Source organism: Mugil cephalus, chromosome 14 (genome assembly GCF_022458985.1).
Source record: "Mugil cephalus isolate CIBA_MC_2020 chromosome 14, CIBA_Mcephalus_1.1, whole genome shotgun sequence".
NCBI classification, from domain to species: domain Eukaryota; kingdom Metazoa; phylum Chordata; class Actinopteri; order Mugiliformes; family Mugilidae; genus Mugil; species Mugil cephalus.
Genome location: NC_061783.1, coordinates 24,248,136 through 24,263,163, shown reverse-complemented (window position 1 = coordinate 24,263,163; position 15,028 = coordinate 24,248,136). Strand labels below are relative to the sequence as shown.

General features: G+C 39.6%; 1 protein-coding gene across 1 annotated transcript in view; it reads left to right on the top strand.

The window, feature by feature from the left end:
* Window positions 1-5,373, top strand: part of LOC125019887 (collagen alpha-1(XIV) chain) — a 124,010-nt gene extending 118,637 nt beyond the window's left edge. Inside the window, exons 47-48 of the mRNA XM_047604922.1 lie at window positions 197-352; window positions 3,983-5,373. Coding sequence (XP_047460878.1) covers window positions 197-352; window positions 3,983-4,293 — 467 coding nt within the window. The 3' untranslated portion in view covers window positions 4,294-5,373. The remainder of the gene's footprint in view (window positions 1-196; window positions 353-3,982) is intronic.
* The last annotated feature ends 9,655 nt before the right edge of the window (window positions 5,374-15,028 follow it).

Genomic DNA, 15,028 nt, shown 5'->3' with positions numbered 1-15,028 from the left:
AGAGGAGGGGGTTCAATGCTGATCGAATAAGCTGAAAACAACAAATGAGAGAAACGTTCTTGACTCTAAACATCTTTTTTTCTGCCGGTGGCTGTTAATTTGGAAACGAATTGAACTCCAGCTCAGCTATGACTACTGTTTATTCTACATTTATTTGTAATTATTGCCACTAACATCCTGGTTCTCATCCTCCCAGGTGCCCAAGGACAAGGCAGACCCGGCAGCCAGGGTCCATCAGGACGACCTGGAAACCCTGGAACCCCCGGTCGACCCGGGGTCCCTGGACCCATCGGCCCTGCAGGACCTCCGGGTTACTGTGACCAGAACTCCTGTGTGGGCTACAATGTTGGAGGTAAGTATGGTTCCAGCCAAGCTATTAACATCCAAAACGATGTTAAAAGTTAGTTCCCTTCTAGTATAACGGACATAATATCCTCTCATCTGACATGGTGAATAATTACAATCAATGAACAGTTCTCTAAACAGAATTTAAAAAATATTTTAAATGTAAAATATAATAATAAAACTCAGCTTTCTTTAGCATGTGACTGTATGAATGAGCATGAAAATGTTCCGGCGCTGCGTTGGTCCTTTGGTTTGAAGGTGGTCGAGTCAAACGTTTTAATTCATTCGGCTCCTTCTCACTGAGTTAAACCTTCAGCTTGACACCAGAGTCGTCCCCCTGCTCTCAGCTCCGCGTATTTAAAGGTGAAACATGAAACACCTTGAATACACAACAGCTAAGATACAGAGCTCAGCCTCCAGTCTGTGCGCTGAGGTTATGTCTCTGGATCTGACATTTACAACATGTTAAATGTCAGGAGATTGTTGGGGACGAGACTGAATGGTAAACATTCAAAGACATTGATTCATTTATCCAATCAGAGATAAATTAGCTTCTAAATCTTTTCCCTCAGAGTTGTCAATCACCGTCTTAAAAGGCTTGGTTCACCCAAAATATGCAAACATGCATGCAACTTTCTGTGAAGGTTCTCAGTCAGTCAGGTCATGATATATCAGGAAGACCTGAGATGAAACAAAGACATCTGGACTTGCAGAGTTTCCTGAAGACATTTCTTCCAAGTCTTAAGTTCTACATGACTGGTAGGAGGTTTATTATTAACATCTGTGGGTGGAGTTCACCTGAAACCCACACGACTAGATACTCACCTGTAGTTGGAGAACATGGTTTTGATGTTGTGTTCCTTCCCTAATGAATGTTACTCCAGTCAACCATTACTGTCCAGGGACTCCAGACTGGAAATGTGAACTATCATCAAATTCTTTGGGACAGATGTCACAGAATTTCTCTCGGGATCCATCTGGGACTGTAGATTAATGTCAGATTCTATCTCAGAGATCTCGATATTAGATTATAATTCATCAACACTTTCCTCCAACTCCAGGTGAGTATCTGGTCGTCAGCAGAGTTTCAAGTGGGCAACTCTCACAAATGTTCCTAAAACTAAAGACTTGGACCAAACATCTTCAAGAAACTCTACAAGTCCTGTTACTCCTTTTCAGTCCTTAAATGTCCAGCTAATACTTGGTGTAGTATTCAGTGTACGTTACAAACAAAAACCCTTAAATCTGCACCTGAATCCAAGCCAAGTTTTCCTCAGCACAAGAAAGAGCAGCAAAGAGTCACAACAACTTTAAAACTTGACTAAAGGAATAATAATAATATGCAGTGCACAACCAGAAGGAGGTTTATCAACACCAAGAACAAGAAGTCTGGATTTGACAAGTTGGAATCTTGAAATGAATTCTGGGGTACGAAGTCCACACAAGTAACCTCCAGATTCATCCTAAAACAAGAAGAGGCAAGAACACATCTTAGTATCTGGACTGTAGTCGGTCAGATGGTTCTTTGATCTGGACCAGAACTTGGACAGAGACTGGTGACATTTCATGAGAACACAGATTTATAGACACCTAGCGTGTCAACCTAGCGTCTGGTCTGTCTGATCTAGTCCAACTCATCAGTGCCGTTAAAGGTCAGGCAGTCAGTGAATGAAACCTAGAACCTGTGATGAAGTGGGTGAACCAGCCTTTTAAGAGCTGCATGATTTTTCTTCACGTCAGCAAACAGGAAACACAGCTGAACTCTGCATCTTAACGTGTTTCCACTGAGTCCTGGTGTTAAGTCCCTCAGTGCAGAGAGTGTGGCTTCAATCTGAAAAGATGCTCCATGGAGGCTTTTCTGTTGCGTACACCGATTAAAATCTTCCAAATGCAACAAATCTCTTTTCAAAATAAACATGAAAGTCACATGAACTGACGCTGCAGCGTGTTCATTTACTCTCAATGGGACCAGGATTCACTGCATGAATCAGGACGTTCTACGTTAATGTTAGAAATCAACCGACATGGAGCTACACAAACCTTTGCAGGAGTCACCTGTAGCTGTTGAACGCATGGTTGTGTCCATGTTGATGATGTGTTGAGGTTAAAGGTCACGCTGCAGCCTAAATGCTGCTGCACAGCTCGCAGCCTGCAGGGGGCGCTATGTGAGTAACATCTGCATGTTGTAATCATTCCTCTGTCTTTGTGTATTTGTGTGTCTTCTCCGTCCATCATCACCTTCTTTTTCAATCTTTTCCTCTTAACCACCATCAGCTGTGCCTTTCAACGACTACTGAGCCACAAACGTTCAATCAAACAGCAGCAACAGATAGAAGCTGTAAGTGCTGCAGAGCCTCCGTCATGACCCTGTCGCCACATATGGACGAAATGTTGACACACAGAGCGACAACATCCACAAGAAACCAACAAGAAACCAGCAAAAAAACAGCCTGCAACTTTTCAAACCTGCTGCTTTTCTTTACCAGCGAGTTAGAAACCAAAATATCTTCAGGCCATCACGTATTTTCACAACTTAATTCATTCACTGATCAAATCATCTACAATTAGTTTGTTGCATTATTAAATGTACAGTATTGTCTCAGAAAATATTTATTTTATTTTATTAGGTTGTTCAGAAACAAATGATTAGTCTGTACAGGAGAACCAGGGGAACGAGTCCTAATAATCTGAGCTCATCCAGGTCAACACTGACTTCATTTTAGGAAGTTCTTGGAAACAAGCTTTTTATTTTTCTTATTACAAACACATCCCAGGAAAATAAAAAGAGCTCGTCCAGGCTCGTCTTTAAAATCTAAATATAATCTACAGCTTAATGTATATAAAATAATAATAATAACAACAGTAAAAATAACGTTCACACACAATCCCTCAGATTTTCGTCTTTTTGTTGGGAATGAAATAAATATGAAACACAGGACCATCACTAACCCAGTCGTCTCCTCACTCTTTCTTCTAGAGTACGGTCCACCAGCAGCTTTTTATTAATCCACAGACTCATTTAATACAAACTCCTGCAAAACAAACACATCCTCCATAAACGTCCTAAAAGCTCATCTGCACGACGGCCTTTCACATAAAGTTTTTGCACGTTTTTAAATTCTTTTCATTATTTTAAGTATGATTAAACCTTTTAATAGACTTTAACTGTGACAGTTTGAATGTCAGCTAATAGATAACAAGTCTAATACTCGCCTGGTGAAACCTGTATGACGTAGACCCAAACACTGGCGCTTATCCTAACTTTTCATTTGAAGCATAAACATTGAAGCATAAACCCTGCCTCTGTAACCCTTGGTGACGCTTGGTGACGCTTGGTAACCCTTAGTATTCCTTGGTAACCCTTGGTAACCCCTGGTAACCCCCCGGTAACCCCTGGTAACCCCCCGGTATCCCCCGGTAACCCCTGGTAACCCTTGTTAACCCTTGTCTCTCTGTGTCTCTTGCTTCCTTCTTTTCCACCCCCTCTTCTTCCCGCTAACCCAATAAACTGAACCAATCGCTCCAACACAACATTGCTTCCTGTGGTGGCGGCCATCTTTCTTTTGGGCTTTCACTGACCTGGTGGTGGTTGGCTCGTTGGCCCGTTGGCTGGTTCGCCGCGGCTTGGGCGACACAGAAGGCGAAGACGACGTCACTGACCGTGGCACTTTCCCTGCAGTCCAACTGCCGTCCAACGTCTTCCAGAACTACGGCGAGGCGGAGGAGGACGACCCGTACCGCTACTACCAGCCCAACTACCCGGCCCCCCGGCCCGTGTCGCCCGACGACCCCGACATCGAGCTGAGGTCCCCCGGCGTCCACCGCATCTCCCGGAGCCTACCGGAGGAGAAGGAGGAGGAGGTGAAGGAGGAGAAGGAGGAGGAGGAGGAGAAAGTTGGGCCGAAGAGGAGGCTAAAGAGAGCAGCGAAGATCGGACTAACTAACTGAGAGGAGGCGACTGGAGGACGGAGGACGCTCGCTGCTTCTGATTGGGCGGTTATGGACTAATCAACAAGTGCCTGATGTAGAGGGTTTCTAATGGACATCTAGGAAGGGGCGGGACGGGAGGGACGGGGTGGGACAGGGTGGGAATCAGGTTGGGAGGATTTAAACTCATCTATGCTATCGAATTAACATCAAGAAAACAGTTTGATGTCGTTTGTGTTCGTCTCAGTCGAGAATCTTGTTTAAAAACTGATCCTGTGTCGAGTTTGGTTCCTGGTTCCAGGTTCCTTCGTTTATTTCTTGTTCCTGGTTGGTTAAGTGCCTCATCAAGTCCTGTACTGGAAGATTTAGATTCAACCTTTCGCTCTAATTAGGTTTTGACTTGACACCAACGATAATAATTATTTAGATGTTCCTTATTCGTTACCTTCGTTTCCAGCTTCAGAACAATTATTTATGGAAAGTTTTGCATGTTTTCTTTTTCTTTCTTTTTTTTTAATTTTACCGTGTCATGTATCGTCGTGTTTAATCTCATAGAGCCGTAGACACATTAAACTCAAACTGTCGCTCCGTGTGTTTGAGAAGCTAAAATATAAGTTGTAAAAACCAGAAACTGTTTTAATCCTTTAAGGTTTGTTTCTTCTGTCGTCGACCGTGATGAATGAGTTTCAGTTAAAGAAGCAGAAACAAACTTAACAATCAAGAAAAGGGATTTTTTTTTCTATTATTTTGTTTTATTTAAGAGGAACACGACCGACAGAACATATTTAATTCCTGTTTGTATTTTTTAAGTTCGACCTCCTGAAGTCGTCACAGCTCACGAGTCCGAACCCTCGTGTGATTTATTGGATTAGTTTTCACTGCTGGTTTATTTAGAGGCGTGAACTCATCATTGGGTCAAAAACTTAAGCACACTTTTCCAAATCCGTTGAGTGTTTGAGGCCTCAGGTGGTCGGTCCCTCTACACCTCTGACCAGGAAGAAGTTAAAAAAATACATTCAAATAAAATAAAAATCAAGGAAGTAATTTATTTTTTACTTGGTATTGATTTTCTCAGAACAATAAAACTGAAGTTCAACTGTTGTTGTTGTCTGTGTGTGTGTTGTGTGTTTGTCAGCAGGTGATCTGAGCTGAGACGCTTCAGGTTATAAACACATCCACATTTAAACGTCTCCGCTGGACGTAAAGATTAGTGTCAAACCATTATAATGTTTTATCAGATTAATCTCAGGGTGGCTGTGGATTCATTTCGATTAATCGCGATTAAATATCGTTCATTTTTTAATCTCTATTAATCGCAGAAAGACTTTTAGCCACCATGTGTCCACATTAATGTGTCCCTGTTGCTACGGAGACAAACTAACTTGTTGACATTGTCCAACCAGAGCAGAGCTGACGCTTCTTATTGAGAACAGTGTCTCCCAGTGAACAGTGGCTGCAGGAGTGGACACATATTAGCAGCAGCATTGGCAGCTTGTCTTTGTCTTGGTTTGTCTTGGTTTGTCTCCAGCTGTTAGCCGCGTTAGCCCAAGTGCTAGCAGAATCCCCGACTAACGTATGCTTGGCTTGGTTCATGTGCTGTTTGAAGCTGGAAAGAAAACTCCTTCCTGCAGCCTCCTGGAGCTACTGATGAATAAAACTTTTTCTCTTAAAACATTTGATGCGATAAAACCTCCAAAAACTAAAATGACATTTTACTGATTTTATGATTAATAATTACTGATTTTAACTTTGACCATTCTCACAAGCAATAACTCTTAATTTCTGTATATTTACTGTTCAAGTCATATCTGCTCCTTTATTTTTTCTAATTTTTTTATTCAGAAATTTATGTTGTGCTGTTTTCTCAATATTTTTCAATAAGTACAGAGTTTAATTTTAGATAAAATACTTTCTTTTACCTTCACTGGTTTATTCAACACACTGACGCTCTAGAAAACACAAGTAATGAAAGAAAAGGTCTCAATCTATTTGACAACATGTAACAACAGTGTTTTCACTTGCAGCGTTTCGCTGTGTGTTGGTGTTTTGTGTTTTTCTTGTGTTCTCTGAGTTTCATGTGTTTATGCTAAAAGTGAAACTTCCACTTCAGTAAAATAAAAAGTGTGTTAGATGTGATTCAACCACGACTTCCTCTGAGTCAGAGGTTAAAGAAGAGGAAGAGGCAGAAGTTGGTCTAATATTAGGCTGAAGGAAGCAGAACATTGAGGCTACGGTTCAACCACTTCTCTCTTTATCAACTCATCTGCAGCTCATTGTGGTTAAAATATAAAACATAATAATATAAAATAATATTAGAGATTCCTGCTCCCATTTTAAAATGAATACGTTTTAAATGATGCTTCATGTTCAGATTAAGTTTATTTACTCATTTATTTTCAGTCTAATTTTAGTAGAAATCATTGACCTAGTGGCACATTGTGTTTTTATTGTTATTCTAATTATTGTTATTATGCTGTTAATAATGAAACAGTCAGAACCAAACTGAACTAAGTGTAGCTGGAGGAAATGTTCAAACTGATCCACAAGATGTGATTTATTCTGAAAGAGGAAGAAGTGAACGTGGTGAAGAGAAAGTGAGACGGGTCTGATTAGAGGCTGAAGAGCTGGTTGGTTTCATGGAGGATTCATCTTCACTTTAACCTGAACACAAACGCTTCGTTTAAAGAGTTCACCTTCACAAACACCTTTAACTCATCGTCTCGTCTCTGCAGCAGATTTATTCCTCAAACTAAAATAAATGCAGGACGGAAAAAAGTGCAGAGGAAGAAGAAACGAGACCTCAAACTGATCAGACGTTTAAAGGAGACAAACTAAAGATGCTGTCTCTTAAAACCACAAATAAGATAAAATACTGAATGTTTCATCGGTTGTAAATCACTGAAACGTGGCACAGGACGGATAAAAAAGGACGGTCAACAAGACGAGATCAGACAGAATGAGGAGCGAGATGTGATGAGACGATAAATGAGACGAGATAAAGACAAATAAAACCAGATGAGGTCAGACTTGTATAACAAAGTAAATATATTAAAGACAGGACGACTAACATCCACAGTCTGTGTCTGAGCTCAACTAATTAACTGACTAGAGACTGAGGAAGAAAAGAGTTTCATGAAAATAATGAAACTATGAGTAAGAAAATCAAATTCAATGATATTCAATTCAAAACAACAGAGCAAGTCAAATATGAAAGAACACAGTGGAATCAATGAACAGAATCAGTAGATAATGAGGGAAGGTGGTTCAGTTTAAATAAAAAACTACCAAATGAAAATAAAAAGACACATGACGGAGTGAACAGCTTCCAAAGAGATAAATGCTGCCCCCGTGTGGTGGAGCTCAGACACGTCCTGATTTTATGTTTCCCTGTACACAGACACAATACACGTTTACATTTAAATTACATTAACTTATGACATTAACTTAAAGAAAAAGATTAAAAAACATACAAATAAATAAAATAATAATGATGATAAAAGTTGGCATCAGACTGTGGTTAAAATAAAAATAATAATAATCGGTCAGAGTGTATAGAACCTAGTTTCCTGATTTTCCAGCTCTAAACGTCTCCTAACATCTGTCAAGATTTAAAAACTGAAATGATTTTAATGAGGAGAAATAAAGAGTCTAGAGGCCGATGGAGGAGAAACAGATGAGACCATGACACAAAACCTGATCAGTGGAAAAGAACAACATTAAGATTTAATACATTTGTACAATTGTACACTTTTATTTCCACTTATTGATTGTGTTTGAGCTCAGACTGAATGAGGGTGAAAGTTTTTAGTGACATGTTGAGATGATTGAACATTTATTCCTTTATTTAAACTTTAGGTTCAGAACTAAACTCTCCAGACTTTGTCTTTGTCTCCTTTGTTTTTGTGTTTGTTTGATAAACCTGTCAAAGTCGTCGTCGTCTTCTTCTTCTTCTTCTTCTTCTTCTTCTTCTCTTTCTACCTTCATCCTGAATGTTATCGTTCATATTCAGTCGTTTTTAGTTATTTATTCTGAAAGTTCTTCAGGAGAGGACAGACTCTTGGTTCTTGGTTCTTGGGTCTTGGGTCTTGGGTCTTGGTTCTTGGTTCTTGGTTCTTGGTTGTGCTGCCCTCTGGTGGTGGTGTAACGTCTCCTCTCCAGGATTTTATTTCCACAAGTTGTTTCAGTTTTTGTTGAAATAAACGAAACGATAAATAAAATAAAATACAAAATCCACAAAGAATATTTTTAAAAGAATTCTCCCTTTTTCTCCGTCCTCATTTTCTTTTCCTCTTCTTCATTTCTTCCTCCACAATCTTCCTCCTCTTCCTCTTCCCATAACTTTTCTTCCCCTCATCTTTCTCCTCCTCCTTTCTTCCTCCTCTCCTTCTCTCATCTTCTCCTCTTCCTCTTTCTTCTCCATCATTTCCTGAAGAACTTTTCTGAAACTTGATAAACTAAAACAAAGACCATGTTTCTAGTTGTAGTTTTTCGTCCTGTAGAGACTGAAAGAGTAAATCTGCTTTAATTTTAAGCACATGTTGAGAACGAAGGTGAGAAAAGTTCTTTTCTAACTTAATTGTTGGACTTTGCTTCTTTTTTTAAAATCTTTTTTTAATCCAAATTAAATCAACAAATCTGGGAAATAAAGCCGCAGCAAATAGTTTCACCAATTTATTTTATTTTATTTTTAAAGTCGTCTACTCACATGTCTTAAAAAAAAAAAAAAAAAGTTTAGCTTAAATTCAATTTCATGACAAAACTTGACAACAACGTCTTGTGTGTAAAACTTGTCGAATATTTAGAGAAATCGTCTTTAATCCGACACATGAGGTCAGAATCTACTGCAGCTAATTTAATCAGGCTGGAAATAAAAGGCTTGTGACTGGAGCTGTTTATAGAAGAGACCGACGGATAAATACGTCACGTTAACGTCGAGGCTTCAGGAATAAAACCTGATGGTTATTAATGACCTCTGACCTCTGATTGGTCTATAACTGACAGGTTTAAAATAAATAAATGTTTCAGATCAAAGACGAATTCACATCAGCTTCACATGTTATTGAATGAAAAGATGAAGAAGCTGAACAAACCTGGAGACATGTTGGCTCCTCTTCTTCTTCTACTCCATCAATTCAGGGCGGGACAGTAACACAGAGGAGACAGTGACTCCTTCTCCTTCCATCATTTCTTCTCCCACCACATCACTCTCCAACCTCACCTGAACGCCTCACCTGGATGCCCCGCCCACCCTCCCTCCAGACTCACACTAAACTAACTAAATTTGAACATTCATCAACATGCCCAATAACATGAAGGAGGCGGAGCTTATGACCTATATTGCAGCCTCCAGCCACCAGGGGGAGCTCTACTAGCTTTGGCTTCACAGCAGAGGAGCTGTTCCTCCGTCCATATTTATAAAGTCTCAGAGACGTATATTATAGAGGGAATGGAGCGTCTGATCTGTCCCTCTTTGCTGATTGGTTCTGAGCTGGTCACATGTTTCATGGGGGCCATGTTGGATCCATCCAACCAATATTCACTCATAGAGAAGTGTCAATAACATATTCAGAGAATAAAGTTGTATTAAAAGTTAAAAACAGAGAAAGTTATGGAGCAGAAGATTAAAAGGAAGAACTGGACGTCAGCTGGTTTCTCTCTATTATGTGATGAGGTAAATGTCAATGTCTCTCTTTGATGTTTGTTAAGATTTTATATAGAAAAATAAAGTCACACCATCATTAATGTGAACCTTGAACCTTGAAGTTTGAAGTTAGCTTAGCCTTATGCTAGCCTTATGCTAGCTAGTTATCTAGACTAAAGGCTTAGAAAAATAGCAGCTAGCGTCATATATACTGTGAAACCATGTGTTCATGTAATTTATGTCCATGTAGATACTAAGTTATTATGGCTAGCATGCTAATGCTATAACGACAGTGCTGAATAACATTAAGACTTTAATTTTTTACTATTTCAGCCTTTTAACGGTGATGGATGAACAGAGGCTGAGGAGAAGGTAAACACAGCTCCATGACTGATGAGGTGATTGGGCTACAAAGCATTTTACAGCTCATTTAAGATATTTAAAGGAAGCAGATGCTGGGATATTTAAGTGAGGACCTTTTACATATTAATAACATTTATAGGAACGTTAATGGTGGAAATAAGACATTTATTTCAACATAGAGTTACACGGTAGAATCTAACCTCTGATGTAGCAAACATCCATGGTTTGAGTTGGTTCTGTTCTGTCTATGAGGCTACAAGCATCTAGTGGACGTTAGAGGAACTGCTGCTTTTTGTCACTTCTCTGTCGGTGACATTTTTCGGTTGGTGTCGGTCGTCTCTGACTGTTTTTAAGTCCCTGTGAGTTCGGTGGAGACTCAGAAACCAGGGTTCATTCATCTTTTTAAATCCTCTGTTGGTGAATCAACCTTTAAACATGGAGAAGATTTGTCGCGTCTCAGATTCCTCCGGTGATTTGTTCCTTACAGATATTGATCATATGACGTTTCTGCGTCAGTGATTTGATTTAACCTGCTCACAAAGAGACGTTCCTCGGTTCTTTTTAGCTTTTACGATCCATTAAACTGAGCTGGGATCAGATTATTTTGTTTTACGGATTTTAAATCCTCAAACCCAACAAAGGAACTCTTCAACATGCCGAGCTCTGACAATAACTGCTTTTCTTTTTGTGACTCATTTGATTTAACTGCAGGACAAATAAATAAATAAATAAATGAAACCTTTTCGCTTTCTGCTGCTTCGTGTCTGGTTTTAAAGTTCACACCGGTTTTATTTTGACTCCTGCTGCTGAGTGGATGGCTGCTCGAAGCCTGCTTTGTGTTTTTCTCATGGCGGATGTGTAGAAAAATATAACCGGTTTTGTCTGAACACAATATTTATGTAAATCTTCTTTGTCACAAACTTTTTCCTGTTTTGTCGTAAATATTCAAACGTCCACCTGGTCGGTGCCACAAATCAGAGATTCCTGTGGTTCGGTTTATTTCCTCTTTTAGTTTCACGGGTTTCAGCTCAACTCTGTGTTCCATGCACCAAAACCATCAGCCATATCATTATGACCACATGGCCTCCTCCTCATGATCTGTTTCACCTTTTACCTGATAGACTATTGGCTTGTCCTTCTCAGAGTCAGTCATTCCTCCGTCCATTCCTAATCTCGTCTCCATGGTCGTCCCGACCAGTCCTCATCTCCATCTGATCCTGATTCTACAGAATGTTTTTTCTCATAATATCTCCTTTTAATATCTATCTATCCTCCTGGGTCACTGCAAACTCCACTACTACGTTAAATCTATCACCAGTGTTACCAGAGGAGCTGACAGAGGGAAAAACCACGTTTGGAGACTCAGTTTTACTTACAGCTCAGCTAATGAGTGGAATACAATGCCACAAAACGTCACAGAGTCAAATTCATAATTTAATTCATAAATAAATCTTAATAAATGGCTAATTTGTCACCACTAGTCCCTGAATCCTCTGTAGGAGATGGTTATATGGTCATGATCCTTCTGCCCAATGGAAACCAGCCTTTTGGCTGCAATTGGGTGCATTTACATTTTATTTTGAAAGTCTTCATTAATGTGCGTTCATCTTCTGACTTCCAGCTCCTCGTTGGACTCGTTGGAGTCCACCTGTGGGGTCCTGGGTCATGGATCAGACTAGAGTCTGGACTGAGATCCACCTTGAACCAGGTAAAGCAGGTCAGGATTAGAAAGAGTCCCTCAGTGAATCCTGTCTCCACTTAAGGGGGGACATGTTCTGCAGCGATGCTGAGGGAGGAGCATCAGGTCCAGGGAACATCCACAAGAGACCAAAGATAATCCACCGATACCCGTAATCAGTTTAGTTCAGTTTATTGGTTTAGTGCAAATTATGTTACAAATCTGTGCAAGGTGGGAATGAAGCCTCTCGGGGCCTGTTCAGATCTCCACACCGAGCAAAACACAGAAAACATACGAGTCCAAAACACACAGAACATACGAGTCCAAAACACACAGAACATATGAGTCCAAAACACACAGAACATATGAGTCCAAAACACACAGAACACATGAGTCCAAAACACACAGAACACATGAGTCCAAAACACACAGAACATACGAGTCCAAAATACAGAGAACATACGAGTCCAAAACACACAGAACATATGAGTCCAAAACACACAGAACACATGAGTCCAAAACACACAGAACATGCGAGTCCAAAACACACAGAACATATGAGTCCAACACCCAAACACAAGTGTCAAACAAGAACTACGAGTAAACACACACGAGTCCAAAACACACAGAACAATGAGTCAACACACAGAACATGCGAGTCCAATACGAGAACATATGAGTCGAGTCGAGTCCAAAACAGAGTACTACAGTCAAACAGATATGAGTCTCTAACTCATGTCTAACGCTAATATTAATATATATATAATATTAATATATATATAATATTATAGTGTCTTCATGTGTGTTAGTACCTGGTTGGAGTTAAACTTGTTACTCTGTCACATTTGATCTGAATGAACCTCTGAGGTAGATGAATAAATCCTGAAGCTTCAGAATTTATTTAGGAAGATCTTGTTTCCTACATAGAAACTTATATATGAATGAACATATGTTCTCCAGATTAGAACCCGATTAGAACCAGAACCACCGTAATCCAGGTCTCCCTGGTCCAGGTCTGAGTTTCCATCAGAGGTCAGAGGTCAGCATGGACCCCCTGACTGGTCTGAGATCCACTGAGTTCTGACTTCGTTCTATCAGAACCAGAACCACACGGGTCAGAATCAGTGATCCTGGTCCAGGACCCCGGCTCTGGTTCTTTTCCTCTTCCTGCTCCTGTTGTTCATCTTCATCTTCTTCTTCTTCTTTCTCGGAGATTGTTGGTCTTTGATGATATCTCTGGTTCTTCCTCCTCCTCCTCCTCCTCCCCCCATCTCCATTGATCGGTTCTGGTGACTGGAGACCAGAACCAGTTCTGTTTTCTGTTTCTCTGTGGATCAAATATTCTAAGGAGCCTTTATAACCCGTTAATCAGCCTCACCCACTGGTCATAATGTTGTGGCTGATTGTTGCATGTGTTTTCATTAAACATGATAAAAACCGACTTCGGACCGGGACGTGAACTTCTCTTTCCTTTTCTCTCGGACAATTATCACCTGCGAAGCGTTTTTCTCCCCAAACTTGTGACACAGACGGTTGCTGATTACTATTTTAAAGACTGTTTTTAAGCCTTGAGTGCTTCAGATTTTAACTTTTGTTGCTAAGCAATGTTGGCCAAAACTCTGCTTATTGGTTAGAGCTGGCACTTTTTGCCTGGCAACATTACCTGATTGTGTATTCTGGAGACACTGGCAAGAGCTTCCAGTTGCAGGAAAAAAAAAAAAAAAAACTCTTCTGCCACAGAGACGCTGCTGTGGCTTCACGCTCTGCACCTCGAAGGCGTCGCTTTTTATTTCTACCGTTCGTCTTTTAAATGCATCAGAGAAACAAAAATAATTTACAGATCATTAAATTATATTTTGACGCGTTGCTGCGGAGGAAACGGTCGAATATTGAAAAGATTTAGGCTAAAAATTCACTAATCTGTAAAAAAAAGAAGCAATTAATAAAATTATCCTGACGTTAGAGAAGAGGTTACACAAATAAAATTAGACATTAAACAATAAAATGTGAATTATATTAAATTTACAGCTATTTTTAAGGAGATTTTTATACATTTTTGTTGCATTTAAATTTTAAATGTCTGAAAAATGTGCGCAGTGAAAAATAAAAATATATTAAAACTAAATAAAACATGAGATTTAAATATATGTTTCATGAGATTGAATAAAACAGCTGCAGTGGCTGATAACAAGTGGGTTTTTAAAATAAATGAATTTAAATTGTATTATATTATGTGTTTTGTTAGGTTTGTGCACATTTAATTAATCAGTGTTACGGGCATGAATAGGTGTGTGCACCAGATTCTTTTCCATCTTAAGTCTGAAATAAAAATATAAAACAACATCCATCACAGACTCAGAGGACGTAGAAAGATGACACAAAACGCACAAACACAATCTATAATGTGCTCCTGGTGTAAAGTGCTACGTGTGTTAGCCCACGATAAATAATACTATCAATAAATAAACACAGTTCCTAGTTAGAATGGTGTAAGAATAATAAATAATCTAATGGTGGTTTAAATTTTAATCTGCCTCAAAACATCAATAAATAAATAAATAAATAAATGAAGGTGAAGTTAGATAAAGTCAAATTGTTTCCGATTTATTTTAATGTAGCTGCAGTTCCCCGCTCGGCCTGAAGGCGTCGCCCTGCGCCATCTTTTCCTCCCCCATCGCGTCTCCACATTTATCGCGTCTGATCTGCGACAAGAAGAAGAATTTCTCCCAGATAAACGAGTCTGGAGAAACAGACACAGCAGCAGAAACTTTACGTCCTTATTTCACAGCATCGCAGCTTTAACATGAGCTGATGATGATGATGTGATGAGGAAGGATGCTGCGTTCAGGGGGGGTGGTGTCGGGGTGGAGGAGGTGGGGGGGAGGTCAGCTCCAGGATCAAACAGGTGTTTCCCTGGATGCATTTTTACGCACTGACATTTTTTACTCCATCTTAATATTTCTATGTTCAGTTTAAGAAACTTTTATTATTATTATTATTTTTTTTTTTTTAATTCAAACACTTAATAAAAACTTGTTTTCATGAAAATGAAATAATGATCAGTGTGTGTGGAG